Source organism: Ambystoma mexicanum, chromosome 8, assembly GCF_040938575.1.
Source record: "Ambystoma mexicanum isolate Mex_15411 chromosome 8, UKY_AmexF1_1, whole genome shotgun sequence".
Taxonomy (NCBI): Eukaryota; Metazoa; Chordata; class Amphibia; order Caudata; family Ambystomatidae; genus Ambystoma; species Ambystoma mexicanum.
The window spans coordinates 1562778592-1562799908 of NC_090929.1; the positions used below are offsets into that span (position 1 = coordinate 1562778592).

Sequence of the window (21317 nt, forward strand, 5' to 3'; positions counted from 1 at the left end):
CTTTGTTGAAAGGAAAGGCGAGGGGGCGGGAGTAGACTATTGGGGTAATCAGGTGTTCACACATCCACAGAAAGAGGAAAATCAACTTTGACAAAAGACTAAGAGTTATCCCCCGCGGTTCTGAAATTCTCAGTGGAGCATCAGAACTTTGGCGTTTGTGGACTTCCACTGCTTGAGGAATTAATGTCTTGATGTTCTCGGAGACCACTTCCAAAGGATGCTGGCTTCTGCTTACCGGCCTTCTTTGAAATCCCGTTTCACCAAATTACTAAACCGAGGAAAAAGAGTTCTCCCAACCCACCCGAATTACTCCATGCACCGTTGTAAAAGTCTTTCAAGTTTAGGTTTCATAACGGTGCTCAGAAACATCACTCACTGGACTAGGAGAATGGCTCCCTTCTCCTAGTTTGTAACTAGTTCTCCTTGACTTTTCAATTTTTTCTTGAGTTACTGCCATTTTAGATTCTTCATCAATTCTTAAAATGTTGTCCAGTTTTATTGTTGACCTTACTTGTCCTAACATGAACACTGTCCTTCAACTTGCCCCCAGTGAGACGACGAAGAGGCACCCATTGAGTTTCCTCACAAAATGGTTTACTTCTCTCTTGTCTTTTGGTTTTACCTTCTCACATTTTCCCAGCCCCCTACTGTTCCCGTCACCTTCTCTCTGTGAACTCTTCCCGTTTCGCCTGGGGTTGTGGATTCGTACTCTTTTCTTTTGCTCTTCTCCGGCCTGCTCGACTTCGGGGTCTGTTACTGCTGGTGGTCTGGGCACAAGTTTCAGACCAAACTATCCACCCGTTACAGGTCACACAACCACCACAGTTACTCGTACTTCCCGTGCAATCGCCTACACAGCTCTGCAATAGGCTAGTGTTGGCGGTTTTGGCATAGTACTTGGACTGCATGGTCCACCCACCACAGGTCACACCACCACACCGACTCCCAGCTTCAAGGTTGACGACCAGCCAACGGACAAGATGCTTTCTTGGCGTCCCTCGGTTCGTTCTCGACACTCTGAACTGCTGCTTTGGCACAGCCTTTGAATGCCCAGTTTCCAACTTGCATGCTCTTTGGTGTCCTCCTTTACGGCTTAGTTTAAGTAGCTAGGACTGCACCAGCGTAACGTCACTCTTCATGCTCGACTGTAGTGTTCTTGGGTTCTTCTTCATACCAGTACCCATCATAGTTTGACTGTTTGCCACATTACAATAACACATCATCTTAGACTTTACCATAGGTAAGGAAGGGTTGGATGATGTTTTTACCTTGTGGGATAGGGAGATAATGGGTCTGTGTCCCATATGCACTTCCTTGTCCCCAGGATGCAAGTCTCTCCCCATGAGATCCTCCCCATGTTAACAACCCTATGTGGACTAGTTATTAGTGCCCTCACCTCCCTAGCCTCATGGAACGGGACTCTCCTCTGGGGAGTATGGACGTCAGCTGAAGGATTGTCTCACAGGTTATGCTGGCCCTTAGGGTACTGCCATATACGCAATCATCCTGCACACTAAGGCACATGTTGTATTCAACATGTTGTTCATTATAGCCCTATAAAACAGAGTTCACCCAGGCTGCCAGTCTTCAGGAAAGCACAGCTGACGTAGACCAAGGCACTAGATCACTTATGCAGACAACAGCTATCAAATGGCGAACATCTTCCGATGTGCCACGTTTTGGATGGTTTCAATACATTCTTTCAAATGTTCACCATCTTGTGGTGCCTTGTTCCAAACAGTACACCAACAGTGTAAAATATTCATAATTAAAGAAGTCCTCAAAACCTGGCTATTTGATGCATTATTCTGAAACCTGTCCCTAACCTTCCACTTCCCCAATCAGAGCATATGGGCATTCAGCACCAGGCGGCACCTGCCGTTTTCGCGGCGGCACCTGCCGTTGCAGCACCTGGCGACGCCGGCCGTTATTGCGGCGGCCCAGACTTCAGACATTATCAAAACACCATTCATGACCTTGGTTCCCACAAGCACCGCCAACTGTAAACACAGTCCTTCATCTAGATTTTCACACTATGAAATGTCACAGGATCGATTAGTCACTGCACCTGGCACTTATGGGGAAAACAGGAAAATTGCCGTCAAAGTGGTTGAGACAGAACAGCACCCGGTTAGATTAGGATGCACAGCAGGGCATGGCCATGGGAGGTATTGTGTGCCATGGCCATGTCTCGCGGCAGAAGGCCAGGTGGGGGTTTCTCGCACATTACTATGGGAAGGCAATCGAGAACTAGTCCGGACTCACACTGGAAGGTCTTGAGGGATGGGCGGTTATCGCGCCTGGATGAACTAAAGGATTGGCAGCCCATGATAAAGATGACAATTGTGAAGGTTTTGTCTGCGCACAATATTTCGGAAGTTCTGCCATGCTCGCCACCTGGAAAAGCCTGCAAGTATAGCCCTTGCTCCTCGAGTTGCAATTTGTGAAGCAAAGACTGTCACCAACCGTTTTATAACAGTCGCAAGAATCGACAGAGGAAGCCACTACCTGATTGGGCGCATATACAACAAATCACCCCAACTGCTAGGTACGTATAACGCACTACTCCTGTGGACACTGGCCGCAAGCATAGCTAACTGCACACATCAGAATACAGCAACGACTACGACAAATTTGGTCCCGCTGGTCACATAACTGTTCCGTCTCCTTACACCAGACAACGTTGCAACACCTCTGACATCAGTATGCAGTGAATACCTATGACAAATCCAGGCACGCTGGACACACAGCAAGTCTCTAGCACCCGCACCATCTCCAGACTCTCTGCATCCATCCACATGCCTGATCTCATGGGTTGCTTTCTACCGGAGCCTGGCCAGCCCTGCTAAGCCTTATTTGGCCAAATGCACAAAAGCATTCTAATCCTAATCCGTGATCTCCAAAACTCTGGACCTCGGTCCTTGAGAGCGTTCCCACCACCAGCGCACGGACACTAGAATAATGGTAAAAGGTGCTATATAATGGAACTTCAATACAATCAAATTAATGCAACTAGGAGACTCTAACCTGATGTTTTTGCCGCCAAGTAGGGAGTCCATCACAACTCATTGAACTATTTTACCACTAGTCAAATGAAAAGTGGGTAGACTCCAAGTCCATTTAGCAACTGACAATGCACTTACAGATCATGCAACATACATATTCTGAAAAGCACAAAAGAAAGGCAACATGCCCAAGGGCTATCTTGGTGCTATAGATGGGTAACTGATGTTGAATGTTACCCAACTCATTGGTACCCATGGGTGACAGGCAGAATGATCCTGCTGGGAATCAAACCGTGACCATGAGTTCAAGCAAAGGCCCCTGCAGTGGATGCATTAGTCCACTGAGCCACAGACCCAGACCGTTAGAGGGATTCTGCATGAGAACACATGATGAAGAAATCAGCTTGACAAACAGTATGAAACAAACAGGATTTAGCGTCTCCAACCGCCTTAGACTTCACTCACCCTGAAATGTGAAGGGCTGCAGCAGGGATGAAAAACGCTGCCTGCATAAAAACAATCGTGGATTATTACTCTAATCACCCATAGCTAAAGGTGAACTGCTGACAAAATTCTTTAAATCTAGAAACTCTGCCCATGTAGCCTCCCAGGCGCCTTTTTACATAATTCTTTTGGGTGACCTCGAACGGTAGACAACGACTATAGAAAAAGCCTTGCACCAGTCCATGCAGCTTGGGTGGGGTTTGAAGCACTATGTGCATGTGAAGCCGATTCTCAGATCTGCAGTCACATCCAATATAGGATGGTGGCGGGCAAGAATAGGTACAAAATCTTTTTTGCAAACAATTTCACACGTCAGTCTGCGGGCTTCAGCTCCAGGATTAGTCCTTATTATTCGGAGCCCTACAAGAACAGGAGATAAGGGACACTGGCACAAAAATCATTTTTAAGCCGTTAGGCGATACATTTTTTGTGACAGGTGAGGGTGGCCACTGCTCGTTGGGAAACAAAAGAAACAGCAACGCAGCTTTGACAATGTTCCTGTTCAAACCCAGATGGTTTGCATTTAATAAGGGGGAAAGGAAATAAAGGACCAACACAGTTACTAACCACTTTTGGATTACTGAATGAAGATCTGCTCCCTTGCTAATGGGCAACCCGCCAATGGCAAGTCAGATTGAATAGTTACATTTTTTGTTGTGGAAATCAGCGGCAGAGGGTGTGCGAAGAAATATGTTACCTACCTGTAATTCTGGTTCTCCAGCATTGGTATCTTTCATAGATTTACATGCTGTGAATATTCCCTGTCATCAGGCTGGAAATCCTCAGTAACAGAGCAGTTTAAACTTAAACTGAAAACTTTCGTCACTTTTGTGCTTTATTGCAGTCATTTTGGGTCATACTGCCCACAGCCAATAGGAACTCCTCCCCTGTCAGCCATCTTCAGATTTGACAAGCGCACGTGAGTGGCATTAAGAGCCAAAAGTCGAGCCATGCAGGGTAGGTGGAAGGGTTGCATGTGAATCTATGAAAGATACCTATGCTGGAGAACCAGAGTTACAGGTAACTAATGTATTCCTCCTCCATCATTGGATCTTTCATAGATTCACATGCTGTGAATAGATTACAAAGCAGTATTACAATAAAACATATGAGCAGAGGCAAGCTGCCAGCATAAATTAGAACTGGAGACTTAATAACCTCATGCAAAAGGGTTCTGCAGAACCGACTGGCCGACTCTAGACCCTTGTGTGTGGCTGCATGGCAGATGTCAGGCAGCAGGGTTCCGGAGAGGAAAGCAGTGGTTGCAGCCACTACTCTGGTGGAGTGCGCCTGGCGCCTGCCAAGAAGCGGCCTGTCAGCCTGTTGATGGCAGAATGAGATGCAGGCTGCAATCCATCTTGAAATGGAGGACTTGGAGAGAGACTTCCCAGGCCCAGAAGGTCCAAAAGAAAAAAAACTGTTGATCTGTTGTACGGAATGACTTGGTACGAGCCACATAGTACTTGAGGGTGCGTACTACATCCAGCGTGTGCAGGGTCCGCTCCACTGGAGACGGTTTGCCAAAGAACATGGGGAAAACCACCCATGATTGAGATGGAAAGAGGATGGCACTTTAGGCATAAAGGTCGGGTTAGTATGTAGAATAGCTTTGTCCTTATAAAACGTCAAATAGGGTGGTTTTGAGAAAAACACTTGGATTTCACCCACTCGCCTGGCCGAAGTTATTGCTGCCAAGAACGCTGTTTTCCAGGAAAGATGTTTAATGGATGCTTGGTGCATGGACTCGAAAGGCAGCATCATGAGTAGCACATATAGCTCCCACGCTGGCAGTGGGCGACGGACAGGTGGAAAAGATCGGAACAACCATTCAAGAACGCTTTCACCAGCTGTGCGACCACAGGGATGGCACCCATGCGGATGGAGCGGTTTTACCTGGCGATCGCCTCCATGTGCATCTTGTTGTCTAGTTATTGAAACAAAGTTACTTGGTTGGCCCGGACTTGAGGGCTAGAGAGGCCCTGGAGGCCAGGGATGCCCACCCACTGTGCAATGTGCTACCTGAAGGCAGTAAATTGGGGATTTGCCAGTACCCCTCAAATGATGAAAGCCCTCACCTCACAGCATTGAGTCATCACCTACCTACTATAAGGAGAAACCCACCAACAACACCATTCTCTGGGAACCCGATGATTCTTCAATGTGTCAAACATGGTAAGCATTAAAGGACTGGGACAAAGTCCTACTTGCAGGGCATGATAAAGGCAGGTGTTTAAGAACAACTTTAAAAAGAGGGCACTATAAAGATTCCCAGTTCTAGAGAACAACACTGAGCGGTGCCTGAGAAACCAACACCCAGACAAAAGACCACCAGGGATACGTATAGTGGAGTGGGACCAGCACCAATGAGGGAATCCAAGAGACGCATGCTGGAGGAGAGCAACCAGGCATGCTTCAGTGCACAAGCAAACAAGTTAAACCGGCACCTGGAATGAAGACTAAGCCGATTACGCTCGCCAGGAGAAGTACCACTGGTAAAGGCTAAGGCCATTGGTGGGACTGGGAGACAAGAGGGGGAAGCTGCCCAGAGAAAGCGAGTAACAATTAGAGCAGAGTGTGCAGGACTCATCCACCCAACTTAAATATGGCGGTCTACCTTTTTGAAGGCTCCGCCAGGCAAATCGAACACACCTTTGGTATAAAGGAGTCAGGAGGGGTATTAAATCACAGCGCCAAACTTCAGTAGTGCGGTGCACAGAAAAGGGCTAACATCACAGAAGACAAGCTAGAGAATATCGAGGAGAACACTATATTCTTTAGACCTTGAGAATAACTCGGGATAGTGGGACCAATACCCCTAATATTAGTGAAAGAATGGAAAGAGATACCACCGAGATTGCAGTGTGTTGTATCCCGGACAGTGGCATGAACCAGGTTTGAAGGAGAAGCAGGAAGAAATTATTTCTGGTAGGAAAAGGGCCAAGAAACGAGCAAGGCACCATTTGTATTTTGGTTTAATATAGCACAAACCAGCAAGGAACCAATGGACTACTGTACATGTCACTGAGGGCAACATGAGGTAAGGAGAGGGTTATAATATGTGGCACTGGATGTTTCGGCCATGGCGCAGGATGTGATGCAAGAACGCATGGAGCCTAGGTATTGATCCCTAACAAACTGCATGACTATTGGCACTGTCTGGATTGTCACTGGGATGGTGTTCCAGTATGTAGGTACATACCAAGAAACACCTGTTTCAGTGTTTTACCTTGCTTACCGGTTTCACCTCGAGCCTATCAATGCCCTTGCTCCTGGAGAAGTGCAACCCACAGTGTTTTGCAACTAGATTAGCGGGTGTGCGCGCAGTGGTTGCCTTACAGGTGTTTCAAGGAGCCTTTAAGAGTATTGTTCCTGTAATGGGAAGTATGTGTAGCTCCTTTAGGATGGAGGAAATGTGGTTCTATTTCTTGTTCCCCGTTTGGAGCCATGATGTAGCGTGTTGGGCGGCCCTATGGGGAAACAAGTCTGTTGCTGTAACGCCAGTGAGGAGGCCATTTCCTACATCGATGTGGTGGATTACCAGGACCTGGATTGTAGTTCTGAAGTCTTCAGGTGGAAAGAAGGGTTTTATCTTTCAGAGGAGGTTTATCTGGCACCAGGCAGCCTTTTTGTTAATATGTTGTCAAAAAGGAGAAAGTGCTGGCTATAGTAGACCAAAGTGATTTTGCAGATAGGCCAGGTGAGGTGAGAAGCCATCCAGGCGCATGTCATTTAGCCTCCCTCGAATAGTATTCTGCTTAAACGGGTGACACAGTAGAACAAATTCCATCTTTGTGGGATTGGGCATCAGGTATGTGCTTGTCATCCAGGCTTGAATGGAGGAGAGACAAATCCCAGGTGTGAGATGTCCTGTGTAAGAGTGATTGTCAGGCACTATGACCCTGGAACAGAGACTCTTTAAGACCTTAGGTAACCCGAAAGAAGACCATTATTCCCACAAATAGACCATGGAGACAGTTTTTCGTTCACCCATCCGGAACCCTTTAATTTATTTACCCGTATTTCTAGTTTGATTCCTCTAGACGCTATAGGTCACACTAACCAATCTTAAAAAAATGAAGTTAGGTGCTGAACTTTACTTTGGACTTGTGTGTGATATGTACTGTGGCATAATGTACAGGGCATAGCGCATTCACTGTTCTTCTTGCTACCGTAGGGGTACCGCAGATTAGTGCAGGTTTGAGGCCCTGGATGGCCAAGAATTTGCAGAAAAGGAGAAGCTAGCCCTATTCTACAATGCTTTGTCTACGGTGGGTCAGAGACTTGAATTCAGTCCAGATCACAGCAGCCTAATATCACAACTTGCACCATAGTCAATGAGGAAGCCTAACGCTGTGTGCATATCAGGTTTGGCACCTGAGTAAATATTTTGATAGAACGAAATATGATATGCACACATATTCAGTGGGCACATAAATCCATCAATTATATTGTCACCACCCTCGTGACATGACCATCATGTGAAACTTCAGTGAGATGGCAGAGCAAGTGATCAGGGACAATTCATTGTCTGCAACACCAATCTCGAGGTACATGAAGCAATAAAGCTAAGCCGCAATCGTGTGCTGCATTACACCATCACCAAGGTTGTTGAAGACTCACTGCTGTGCAAGACACAGTCGGTAAACGTCTTGGGGCAGAGTCACCAACCTCAAAAAGGAAGAAAACAAATTCAGTGCTCAAACTTTACAAGGAAGTTGGACTGTACTAACGCCTCCCAATATTAACAAAGTTGCTGTGGTTCATGCGCCCTCCCCATACAGTGTGCCTGGTCCCTCTCAAGATTACGTCCGGCTCCCTGCCATCGGGGACTTATTGAGTGTTGCACGAGACTGCTTTTGCATTTCCACTTGTCAGCGAAGGAAGCACGAGAAAGAAATAGGGCTAAAAATGGATGTACACTTTGTTTACTTGTACTGACCACAGCAGAGACGTCAGTTATTATACTGTCATTAAAACGCCGTTTCAAATTCCAATGTGTCCTGGGATTCTTTATTTAGCTGTTTGGGGTAAATCCTCCTTTACCACATATCCTCAAAGCCCTATTGATCTTACCTATATTGTGCAACATTTATTTGGTCCCACTTTCCAAATGAATCATGCCATTTGGAGTTGTAGTTTATCTCGATCTTGATTGTGAGAGATTGACAACGTTTAGCTGTCCTTAAGCTCAGGGTTTACTGGCATGCCAAAGTTAATTTGTGGGTGTGTTCGCAGGACTATGTGAACGCCTATGAATATAAGCTAGCTGAGCTTGTTTGTGTAGGAAGTTATTGACCAAGTAGAAAATGTACATACAATTTTTACTTGGATATATGAACCTATGGCCTCCATGTACAGAAACCCTAAATTACCCCCTCTGATGATCAACTCAGCGGGATTATGTTCTAACCCCAAAGATCAGGAAAACATGGCAGTAGTGCTTACTGCCACTTTTACGAGCTAGTGAATTTTGGCGGATTTCCAAAGTGGATAGATAAGCAGCAACAGACCCCTGGACTTTACCCAGCCCGTAGAACTGACTTGCCACCAGCCATCTCTCGTGCCATTTTGCACTCATTAATAGCATCTTGCCCTGGCCTTAGGTCATTTACCCCTGGCGAGATCTATTAAATGGCTCTGGGTCTCTCCAGAGCACATGTGACTTTTTGACATACATATATGACCAAAATGAATGGTGGTAAGATTATGGACTTTGGAGAAATAAAGGGCTGAGTAGCTTCTGCCTGGATTCAGACCTGTGCCTTCAGATTTCACACAGATCTTTGAAACTGGTGCTTAACACTGACCTATTGCAGATCTGCCAAAATAAGGCAACATAGAAATGGAGAGGTATTAGGAACTATAAATCACTGCAAATTTAGTGTTTACTTTGAGCCCCTCGGTAAAGCTCCATTTTACTCCCCATGTTCAAAATTGCAACGGCTGGTACGGCATGTCCCCACGCCAGGTGCCCCCCAAACCATTTCAAATTATTTATAAATTGTTAGAATTTGTTCATTTGTAGTGTATTTTAAGCACACTATTGGGTGCCCATATAAGGGGCTCAAGCTCTCTGTATGTACAATGAGTGCTGCCAGCCATACATCCAGGCAGTAGGAGTGGTGTAGTCTCTTTCAGCAAAAACAAGAAAAAACCCTCCCAACACACCGTAAAATAGATCCCTTTTCCTGAATTAAGTTTACAAAATTATCTAGTTAGAAATCACTGACAGTGGCTAGTAACGTCTGCTAGTATACCCAATGATGTTATATTGTGTTTTGTTGAGAAAAATGCCTAAACTGCAGTGCAGAATGTCAGTACTTCTCATTTTAAAAAGGTTTATTTTTAAAACACGAAAAGCCTAAAACAGCATTGTGTCAAACTGTAATGGAGACTTGAACGTTATATTACTTATACTTTCCACAAGCAGTAAACCAGCGTGGAAAATTCAAGATGCAAGCACTTGTCGCTGGCCCGATTGTCAGTTCTCCAACAGCCCAGGGTAGTAGATGAGACAATCCGGGTGGAGCGTATCCAGTGGACAAGGGATCAGATGGCATCATGAAGGCCAGACCCAGGTCACTATCTTGCAGCAAGATCTTGGATGTTTTGGGAGTAATTGGGAAACCCAGCCCACAAAGGGTGATGTTGGGGATGGGGCTAAGGTCAGTCACATGGGTAATGGCCATGCCCAATCAAGATCTTCTTCTCATCCCAGGTAGGTGGCTGCCGTCCAGGGGTTCAGAGGGCGTCAGGTCTGGATGTGGGGGCATGGTCGATGGAAAGGCTAAATTCCAGATCACCATTTCGCTGCTGGGAGTAATGGCCATCAGGCACCTTTACTGTAACGTCATTGCTATGCTTCAGCACCACAGTAGAGCAGGCCAGAAGCAGCTAGTGCTTGGGAAAGTGTCTTCTCCAGTGATTGCCTCAGGCGAGCGTCATATGCGGTACCCATTGAGACAAAATTGAGGAAGGGAAAATTGGGTCTTTTTTATCCAGAGTACTGCTGTTTTGTGTCCCTTTTTGTCAATTATTTTTAACCAGGTTTTCTGCCGGTCTGGATTTGCACCAATTTCGTTCTAGGGCACTTGTCTTCATTTCTGACGTTTTCGATCTTTCCATTACCACATTGAAAAGGATTGTGGACCCATCTACTGAACCAACATGCTATTTGCGCTCCGAAACACTTGTGTACGACCATGATATAAATAAAATATCATTTAATTTTATTTAACATGGGTAAAATTCCCTTGTTCTATGGAATTTCTTTCACTCGTGCGGGTCTATAACCACATTGTAGCTCACTGCACCCTTCACAGAGGAGAAAATCCATTTGTATAGCAAGTAGCAACACCACACATGCGACGGCCTTGTTGGGCCACCTCAGTGAGGTGAAGCTGAGCCTCTCTAAGGCACAGTGAGTAAGGGGGTCCACGTCTGGATTACTCTTGGTTACTTAGGGGGAAACCCTAAGTTTTACAAAATTGAAAGAGTGTAAGAGCGTCTCTACTGATCAAACACTGTTATATGGAATTTCTTCCACTCGGTTGGATCTACAACCACGTTTTAGCTCACTGCACGGGGGTTGGGGGAGCCCAGGCCACGAAGAGTGATGTTGGGGGGGGGGGGAAATCAGGCTAAGGCAAGTCACATGGCCCAATCAAGGTCTTTTTCCCATCCCAGGTAGGGAGGTAGCTGGAGCATCTCTGGCAGTCATGGGGGTCAGATAGCGCCAGTTCTGGATGTGGGGGTATGACTGATGGAAAGGCTAAATCCCAGATCCCCATTTTTCTGCAGGGGGTAATGGCCATCAGGCACCTTTACTGTAACGTCATGATATGCTTCAGCACCACAGGAGGGCAGGCCAGAGGAAAGAAGCTAACGCTTGGGAATGTGTCTTCTCCAGTGATTGCCAGGCGAGTGTCCTATGTGGTACCAAGGCAGAGGTGAAAATGGGGCCTTTTTTTTTTTAATCGCAAGTACTGCTGTTTTGTATCCCTTTTTGCCTATTATGTTTAACCAGGTCTTCTGCCGGTCTGGATATGATATATGATATGATAGCACGGACCAGGGGATCGAACCTGTGTTGCTCCGCGTCGTCTTGCTTCCAAGGAAAGCACGTTGCCCCTGTGCCATCCTCCTGGATCTGCACCAAATTCGTTCTAGGGCACTCGTCTCAATTTCTGAGATTTCCGAACTTTCCATTACCACGATCATATTTCCTGAAATGTTTTAACAAAAATAAATCAGAAAAGAAGCATGTCACGAGTAGTGGCTAATGAATTCATAGTACTATTGATAAATGTCTGAGCCTTGCCAGGACTTGCGCCAGTCAACGAGTACAAACCCTGCAGGGTGTAACTAGAAGATCCAGACTTTTTAAAGATTGGCAGAAGGAAGTCAAGTTCAGGTCTTCATTTCCATTGTAATGTATTGGCTCAGAGATCACCCTTTGTTGAAGGCTCGCTGAAACTCTGCTATGTAATTCATATTCATGTAATTCATATACTGCCAGAACCCAATGGAGCGAGTGTTACGTCTGACTCTGACCCCAGCAAGCGTACATACCATGTGGGCAAGCGTCTTCTATGCGGACCTAAACAGAGTAGTCCAGCCATAAACTGTTTGCTATAAATTGACCAGAAAGCATAACTAATTCAGCCTACGGGACAGCGACAGTACATTTTCCAAAAGTGTTAATTTCAATATATGTACATTTTAGGTACACAATGTCAAAACGTAAAAAAAAAACTCCCATTACACCGAATCAAGCATTATGCATGTGCAAGAGGGTATTAAGATAGAACAAACAATGACATTTTGGTGTAAACGTTCCAAGTGTCCAATTTAGCACGGGGATCTCAAAGTGCAAGAGCCCTCGCGCAGTGAAAATTTAAGGTTTTCGCCCAAATAGCCAGGAAGACCGTCAAGGAGTCGCCGAGACCTTGCTGCAAGATTCTGATGAGAAAACGAGACCTGGAGTGCCAACGAGCGTGGCAACAAGGGACAGAACGCACGTGAAAAGAAAACAACCATCTCCGCACAGCAGCATGCAGGCAGAAATCCACTTACTCTCAGATGTCAATGGCGCATCCGTCAATTCAGTTCTAAACTACGTCCCCGACGGAGCAGCCTGGCGCACTTGCGAGGGCGTCACGTACGCGGTTTAGTTGGCTATCACAACGCTATATTGCGAGAAACCACCATAAAGTATCTATAAACTAAATTATATGTGGAGCTGGTCTCCGACAGCAACAAACAGTCCGCCTTTAGTTCCCTTCCTTGCCGTTTTTATTCGGTCTGCGTTTCAACTGTCAGGGCTGCCATCTTCGCCCAAGATAAACTACATTTCCCATGAACACGCTCGCGCTCCAACGGACGCCTTAAACGTACTTCCCATCTAGACACGTATTCTGCGCGCCCATGCTCACTGCCACACAACTGACAGCAGGGCACACGCACCCTGTAGCCGAACTACATTTCCCTGATGCCGCTTACGTCCGTTCTCATCCATCCAACGGGATCGCAGTAGATGTACAAACTACATTACCCAGAAAGGCTAGCCCCTCCTGCCTGTCAGCTGCTGCCATGTTGCCTCCTCCCCCTTCCAGGCTGAGCGTCCAGAGGTAAACAAAACTGTGCAGCAGAGAGAGAGGCTGACAGCAGCAGCCAGCCCGGGCTCTGCGGACAGGCGCCTTCCCCCATCCACCATTATTATTGTTATTTATTTTGTAGCTCCCCAGTATTATTTTAACTTCTTTTCAAAGCATCCTTCTACGTTCCACGTAACCACGAAAACATTGGAACAGCAGCATTGAAAAAACGTGCAGGATTCAGCCGAGGCCTTGCCAGGATAACACAGCCGGACGGATATCTTAATATATTTAATTTTCCTTTCTTTTTAATCGATTTTGAAATCGGCTTCATCGATCCTTCTCCCACTGCAGGTGACAAACCGACAAGCATTTTTTTAAATATTTTATTTTTTTGTTGCGTGGAAAGGAACCAGCACTTTAAAAAAAAAACAGCCGATTTTCTGAAGGATTTTTATTATTATTAGTATTTTTTTAAAAAAAAGCAATTGCTGCAAACATGGACGGAGTGCATATGATCAACATCCAGCGGTTGATAGCGGCTGCCGAGTACTTGGAGAGGAGAGATCGAGGTAAAGGACGAGCGTTTTAATGTGCAATTCATTACCATTTAATATTTAAAGAACGTTTTTGCTGTTATGACACGCACCTACCGGGGGCACCGTCTGTATATGCTTATGTGCTCTGTCATTGTTCCTAATCGCACTATTTTTGGCGTATATTAGACGGAGAAAAGGCTGATTCTTTAGTATTACAGTATTTTTTTTGTACCTGCGTGTGTCACGCGCAAACGGGCATGTTGTTCGTGTGTGTGTTTTTTTTTATCGAGTGGCAAGCTAAAAACGCTCATTGTTCTGGTGAGCCTTGGCGATGATATTTCTCATCTGGATTACTATAACGCACAATAAAATATGTCATATGTGGCTTCGGTGGAGTGGGGTTGTGTTCATTGCTACGTGTATCGACCATATGTAATTTAAGTGATGACTTCACGCCTGCAAATGTATGTCCATAGGGGCGTAAGGGGAGGTGTAAGTAGGTTACAATGTTATTGAGAGTTTCAATCTTTCTGGGGGGAGGTGGTGGGCTCTGATTTCATTTAAAATGATCGAGCTAAAAACAAAGTAAGGAATCCGCCCCCCAACGTGGCTAGATTAGTATGATCATCACTACAAAAATGCCTGAGTGATTATGACAATAAAATAATCCACTCTCGAGGGCAGTTTAAAATACAGATACATATGATTTGACAGCATCTTGTCGAAGGGGCAGAGGGAGGGAAGAACCATGGCACAGCCACCGTTTTCCCTTCTTTTGAATTCAAACGGGTTCCAAGTAACTGTCGAAATGTGCCGAGAACCGAAGGCGAGCTTAAAAGAGGAAGCTGCCTTGACATTTACTCCCCCACTCCCTTCACCGTCGGGGCATTTGCCTGGGGCCCCTGCTTCCGAGTATTTTTCTGCCATTTTATTTCACGTATTTTATTTCCTTATTTTTTTTTCAGTCCTCTTTTCTTTTTTTTGTTTTGTTTGTAGAATGTGAGCACGGCTATGCCTCGACGTTCCCTTCCCTGCAGAGCCCCAACCCCCAGCACCAGAAACAGCGGAGGATGAGGAGCAAGAAATACAGCAGTACCAGCAGCAGTAGCAGCAGCAGCAGCCCCAGCAATAACAACAGGTAATGCAATGCATGCAGGGTGACATCAGCGCTCACAGGAGCAGGGGGAGCACGCTGCATGGCATTTAAAGAGACACAGGGCCTTAATATCAGTACTGACAACAGGCAATGTGACAAGCTCTCGCATACAGCGAGGTTATGCTGCATGGAACTTGAACACCAGTACTGACACACGGGTGCATGTGGGGAGGGTGACATCACCGCTTAAAGAAGCAGGGGGAGCATGCTGCATGGAACTTGAACATCACTGCTGATAAACAGGTGCATGTGGGGAGGGTGACATCGGCGCTAAAAGGAGGAGGGGAGCATGCTGCATGGCATCCAGGGGGACATGGGAAATGAATATCCGTACTGACAACAGGCACGTGTAGGACGGGGTTTTCAGCACTCATAGGAGCAGGAAGAGCACGCTGCATGGCATCTGAACAGAAGTAGGGCTTGAATATCAGTACTGACAAATGGGTGCATGTGGGGAGGGTGACAGCGCTTAGAGGGAGCTGTGGGAGCATGCCACATGGCACTCAGAAACAGATTAATATCAGTACTGACAACAGGTACAGGCAGGAAAGGGACTTAAACACTTACAGGAGCAGGAAGAGCACGCTGCATGAAATCGAAAGAGAAGCAGGACTTGAATATCAGTGCTGGCATCAGGTGCATGTGGGTAGGGTGACATCATTGCACACAGGAGCAGGGAGAGCGTTCTGCATGGAATTTAAAGAGAAGTAGGACTTGAATTTCAGTACTAACAAACAGGTACATGCTGGTAGGGTGACATCATCGGATAAAGGAGTAGGAAGCGCATGCTGCATGGCATTCAAAGTGAAGTAGGACTTGAATTTCAGTACTGGCATCAGGTGCATGTAGGTAGGGTGACATCATTGCACACAGGAGCAGGGAGAGCGTTCTGCATGGCATTTAAAGAGAAGTAGGACTTGAATTTCAGTACTAACAAACAGGTACATGCTGGTAGGGTGACATCAGCGGATAAAGGAGTAGGAAGAGCATGCTGCATGGCATTCAAAGTGAAGAAGAACTTGAATTTCAGTACTAACAAACAGGTACGTGCAGGTAGGGTGACATCAGCGGTTAAAGGAGTAGGGAGAGCATGCTGCATGGCATTTAAAGATAAATAGTACACGAGCTTTAGTACTGACAACAGGCAAATGCAGGCAGTGCTTACAAGAAAGGGCGAGCACACTGTATGATATTGAAGAGAAATATGATTTGAATGTCAGTACTGACAACAGGTAGATGCAGGCAGGGTGGCATCAGCACTTCTAGGAGCAACGAGAACACACTGCATGGCATTCATAGAGAACTGGTACATGCACATCAGTACTGACAACAGGTACATGTAGGCAGGGCAACATCAGTGAATACTGATGCATACAGTAGCAGAGAGAGAGTGCTTCATGGCATTCAAAGAGAACCGGGACATGCACATCAGTACTGACAACAGGTAAATGCAGGCTGGGGTGACGGTGCATACAGGAGCAGGGAGAGCGTGCTGCATGGCATTCAAAGAGAACTAGGACATGAATATAAGTACTGACCACAGGCAGATGCAGGAAGGGTGACATTGGTGCATTCAGGATCAGGGAGCTGCATGCCAGTTAGATAGAAATCTAAAATCAATGTCTGCAATAACAGTAGGTAATACAGGTTGGGTGACCTTAGCACTTACAGGAGAAGTGAGAGTTCCCTGCGTAGCCATCGAACAGAAAACCAACAGTGAAATGAAATGAGAAATAAGAATGCCATAGGTAATACAAGGCAGGCAATATTGGTGCATTTCGGTGCAGGTAATGCAGGCAGCGTGATAACCAAAGAGAAACCAAATAATATTAGCATTGATAACTGGTAAGGCATGCACAAAAAGATGCACGTTTTTGAAAAAAAGGAACATGCTGCACAATAACCATCCATTACAAATACTTGCACAAGTGGCACAAGTCGGTATATGTGTGGTCAGCACTTATACGTGCTTGTAAAATGCATTGCCTGATAAGCAGCGATCTAGTGCAGTGATTGATCCAGGTAATGCAGGTGCAACAGATGGTTGACATCAGTGCCTACTGAAGCAATAGAACATGCTGCATGACAAACGAAGAGAAATCTAACATAGATCGTCAATAGCTACAGATAATGCAGGCGCACATGGTGGAATTGACTAGATCAGTGTTGAGGAAGGAGAACATGCAGCATAATCAAACAAAAGATGCAATGAATAGCAGTAATGAATGCAGAGGAGCTGGAGCAGTAAGCCAATGTCCTTAGGATGATAAAGCACGGTGCAAAATGTTCGGCGAGCTAGCATCGCCAACCTCAAAATGCAGGTAATGCTTGTCCAAGAGGAGCTAGTGCCTCATTAATGTAGCAGCTAGACTTACCTTTGGCAGAGCCTGCAGTGCTGGCGTCACCTAGGTTCTTTCCGAGCTCGACTGCTGTCAGCGCAGTCCAGAATTAGGTTTAAGATGCATTGGCTTAGGCCATTGGGCTTTCCTTAAAGGTGGGGGAAACCATTGTACATTTGGCAGGAGAAGGGCAAACAGCAGGAGTCTCTAACCTTCGGCATATCACATGTTTTGGGCTACGAATCCCTTCAGCTCTTGCCAGCATAGTCAATGTTCAAGGATCATGGGAGCCGTAGTCTAAAACCTCTGGAGAGCCGCAGATTTGCCAAACCCTGGTATATAGGAATGGGCAGTGTACACTTGCACAAATCCCTAGGAACAGCAATAGGCATCCAGCGAGCTGAAGCAGTGTGCCAACGGACTTAGGAGTGGGAAAGTAGGCAGAAAATAATATTCACATCTATATTGTAGCACAATTCAGACACTGCACACACATGGAGACTGCCACTGTGCATGCTGTGTACTCTGTGATCTGCCCAGCATCCAGGAACATGATAGGCAGTACCAGACTTGGATAACGAGGGCTGTCTTTAGAGTGTCTAGGCAGGCCATGCCATTAAAAAAGGGATACAGGACTATACCGAGCACCAAGAGAGGGCATTGTCTCCGAGCCAGGCATTTTCTGTGGGCCAGTAGCACCAGGATGGCTTTAGATTTGAGGTTGAGAACCCCTGCTATAAATCGGATGCCAGAAAGCACACTGGATAACATCAGTGTTCAGATACAATAGCACGAGCATCAACAGCAAAAACAATGAATGCAGACAAAAGTGGATAGGGAGATAATAAGGTCTCTATGGGAACCAGCAGGCACCCAAGAAAGGCCATTCACATCATTCACATGTAATAATGTCTTGGAGCAAAATACAGGCAGCAAGAGCAGGTGATTCAATTGGAGTATTGACCGAAAAACAATGCCAATAGATGCAGGAACACGCATTGTATTGGAGAAAGGAAATGCACAATCTTTAAAATGGAGCTATCTGCGCTAGCAGCAAGGTCAACACTTGAGGGCAGAGGAAAGAAGGCACTGGTAGCACGACAATGGCCCATGCGAAGGGGAAACCCACACAAAGTCAACCATCCCAAAGCAAAGGAGCGTAAGGAGATAGACCATCAGGTAGCAGCACCGCCAGCAGCCACAAAGAACAAAGGCGAGCATCGACAAGCAGATCTAACTGGTCTACATATGGGTCGGGCGGGGAACTGTCCTGTGAAGCACTGGTAGTGCTTAACTTGTGGCAGGTCCATTAGGTGCTCAGCCCTGGGACTTATTTTAAAACAGGGGCCAAGCAGCGGCCTTTCAGATTGTGCTGCTTGGCATGCTTGTCCTGTTGCTTGCAGTGTTGTTCTGTCCCAGCCTGCCCCGTGCACAGAAGCTACTTCTGGTGTAAAACAATGCTTTTCGTGGGCACATCAGTTACAATTTGTCCTGCAGTGGAACAATGGTCCTTGTGGCTTCTGTGCCAGATTTGAAAGGATTGTTGCATGAGTACCCCCTTCATAGTTGTCTCAATTCTAAATTGTTTTCAAAGGCAGCATTTGGACCACTTTTCCCATAGTTCTGAAAGAATACTCACTATGCCCACCTGTATGATGGTTTTGCATCCTTAATGTAAACATATATGTAGTAACATAGCCGCCAGGCTACAAACCTGAAAAAAAAGCCTTGGTGGTTCAGCCAAGACAAATGCAGGGCCCTGTCATTCTGTGCTCCAGATAAGATTTGGAACAGGGAGTATTTTACACCCTATTTTTTTAAGTTGGGAGTAAAACGATTTCTTTAGGGAGTAAATGTAAGTCTAATTCCCAATGGGAGTAATTAAGCGAGTAAAAATATGTTTAAAGTGGAAAATGGAAATGTTTTTATAACAATAATTTCTTTGCACCCAGTTATGTATGCACATTAAAATATGCATGTTTACTACTTTCAAACAGGCAGTAATAATAGTAGTTTCTTCTCGTGGTAATATGTGCCCTACAGGTCCAGACAGATCCATGCATCTGTGTGGGTGAAACAGTAGCACAAGGTCCTTATTTCCTATATTTTTTTCGGTGGGAGTATTTTTACTCCCTATTTTCATTTTTGGGGAGTATGTGCTTATTTGTAGAGAGTAAAAGTGGTAGATACACCCTTTATCTGTAGGGCTGCTTTCCCTTGCTGTTACTGAGCTCGGCAATACACAGGGGAGCCTCCTGCAGCATCAGTATCACCAGTGATGACGCGCACGGGAGCAGACCATCCATGGAGATTCACCAGTGTGCATGCGGCACAGTCCGATGATGACATGCAGGAACCATTCTGGACAGCCCTGAATAAGCCATTGTAGCACTTGCATCAGAAACAGCATTACTAGAGGGCCCAGTATCAGCCCTATCCAGCAGGGCTGTAATGCCTCAATGTAGGGAGCAAGCACCGAACTGCACATGTGGCACAGACCAGGCCTCGAAAACCAGCCTCAACAGGCTCGAGCAACGCAAAGCAGCACCTCTAGCTGTGGCAGAATCGTCAGCAGGCATTAAATGCACCACAAGGCGGGCAGCCAAGTGGATACAAATGTGGGACAGACGGTCGAAAAATGCAAGTGCCTGTTGGCACAGTACAGAACAATGCAGTGCGGCACCTCGGGCACCACCCACAGCGGTAACAGATGGTATAGGAGGCAGAGCGAACAAGGTTTGGCATGGTTACATGTAGCACTGACAGGTATGGCAAAGTGCAGGAGCTGGCCTGGGCGCCACCGAGTAAGGCAGAGTCACCTACCGCATTATCAGCAGCAATAGCTGAAAGGTAAGTAAGTTCAGCCAAGGCATGGCTCTGAGCGGGACGAGACAATACAGGAAGTGGCCTGGCCTTGGCTGGCCAGGGCAATATTTAAAGGTATCATTGTGTGCAGCAATAACAGACAGCCTAGGAAGCAGAGCTCTGCGGATGCCCTGGTGTACAAATGACCTTAACAGCCATGAGAAAGCGCAGGAGTCGGCCTGGTCAGTCCTACACAATACGCAGATGCCCATCCAGTCGCTGTACAAATTCTGCAGTTCTGAGCAAGCATTGGCAAAGCAAACCTTGTTGGCTTTTGTGTAGGCATAGGATAGGCTTTTTCCACACACTACCATAAAAGTTCTGCCTGGCACTAAAATGGCAACAGCTGGAAAATGACGGGAATACCTGGGCATGATTGTCAGTGCATGCTGAATGTGTACCTGATTCATTTACAGAAACCAAAACTGTTGGCTTTGCCAAAGCTAGTTTTAAACAGCACACCAGTGCATAGAAAACATGTAACGAAGCACATAATGCTTGTAAATCAACTGCCTGCAGGCCCTTGGCTAAGATATTTATATTACCCCATGAGCTCATTTACGGCTTCTATTAAGCCAGTATGCCTGTGAGATTCCTTAAAAAACACACTGTCTGTCCCTATAGAGCACAAAGTTTGTTACTGCGTGATAAAGCTAGCCCAAAGAGATCCCAAGAGGGTGTGTTTTGGGCAGGAGGTGGGTCATAATGGACATAGAGATTAGCATTACCCACAACTCTGTCCCCTATAAATTCCATCTGCCTCCTATTTGTAGCCAATGCAATAATGTTGGCTCATGGCTGGCACTAAAGCACCACCTAATAATGAAAACTAAAAAGGGTAAAGGGAGTAAAGCCAAGAAGATACAGACGCTGATGTGATAATACAGAAAGTCACCTGGAGAACACACGATGCACCTGGGAACCCTTAAGCAGGCGCACCATCGGCTGCAACAATAAAGCCTTATTGAGAGCAGAAGCATGGGGGTTGCAGCAAACGCAGCCAAGGAGATTCTTCTGGTGTGCAGAAGGCGCAGCGAGGGAGCCGAAAACAGGGCATCTGGCCTGGCCAGCACCGAGCAATATAGCAATCGCCTCCACGTTCGGGGCGCACCATCCCGAGCCCAGGGGAGGCCCAGTGTAGCGAGGACCTCTGGGAGGTCTCGGGCCGTTTAATTGCCCTCTACACCCCCGAACGCTGGGTGTTTGCTGTTCGCACTCTGGGGTACCTCTGCAGTGCAAATGGTTACACATATTTTTTCACACGTATTGCACATGTCCAATCTCCTGTTTAAAAATAACAAGAAAAAGAAAGA

The 21317-nt window shown here is 46.2% G+C and overlaps 1 protein-coding gene and 1 long non-coding RNA gene across 3 annotated transcripts in view; one reads left to right on the forward strand and one right to left on the reverse strand.

Moving 5' to 3' along the window:
- LOC138473200 (uncharacterized) overlaps window positions 1-12850 on the reverse strand; it is an 84552-nt gene extending 71702 nt beyond the window's left edge. The window contains exon 1 of the long non-coding RNA XR_011268734.1: window positions 12585-12850. This is a non-coding gene — a long non-coding RNA (uncharacterized lncRNA). The remainder of the gene's footprint in view (window positions 1-12584) is intronic.
- MXI1 (MAX interactor 1, dimerization protein) overlaps window positions 1-21317 on the forward strand; it is a 203630-nt gene that overhangs the window by 70987 nt on the left and 111326 nt on the right. The window contains exons 1-2 of one of the 2 annotated variants that reach the window (XM_069611767.1): window positions 13136-13677; window positions 14641-14782. In XM_069611767.1, coding sequence (XP_069467868.1) covers window positions 13605-13677; window positions 14641-14782 — 215 coding nt within the window. In that variant the 5' untranslated portion in view covers window positions 13136-13604. Of the gene's footprint in view, window positions 1-13135; window positions 13678-14640; window positions 14783-21317 lie in introns of those variants that run through there. The other variant, XM_069611766.1, reaches the window with a different exon arrangement.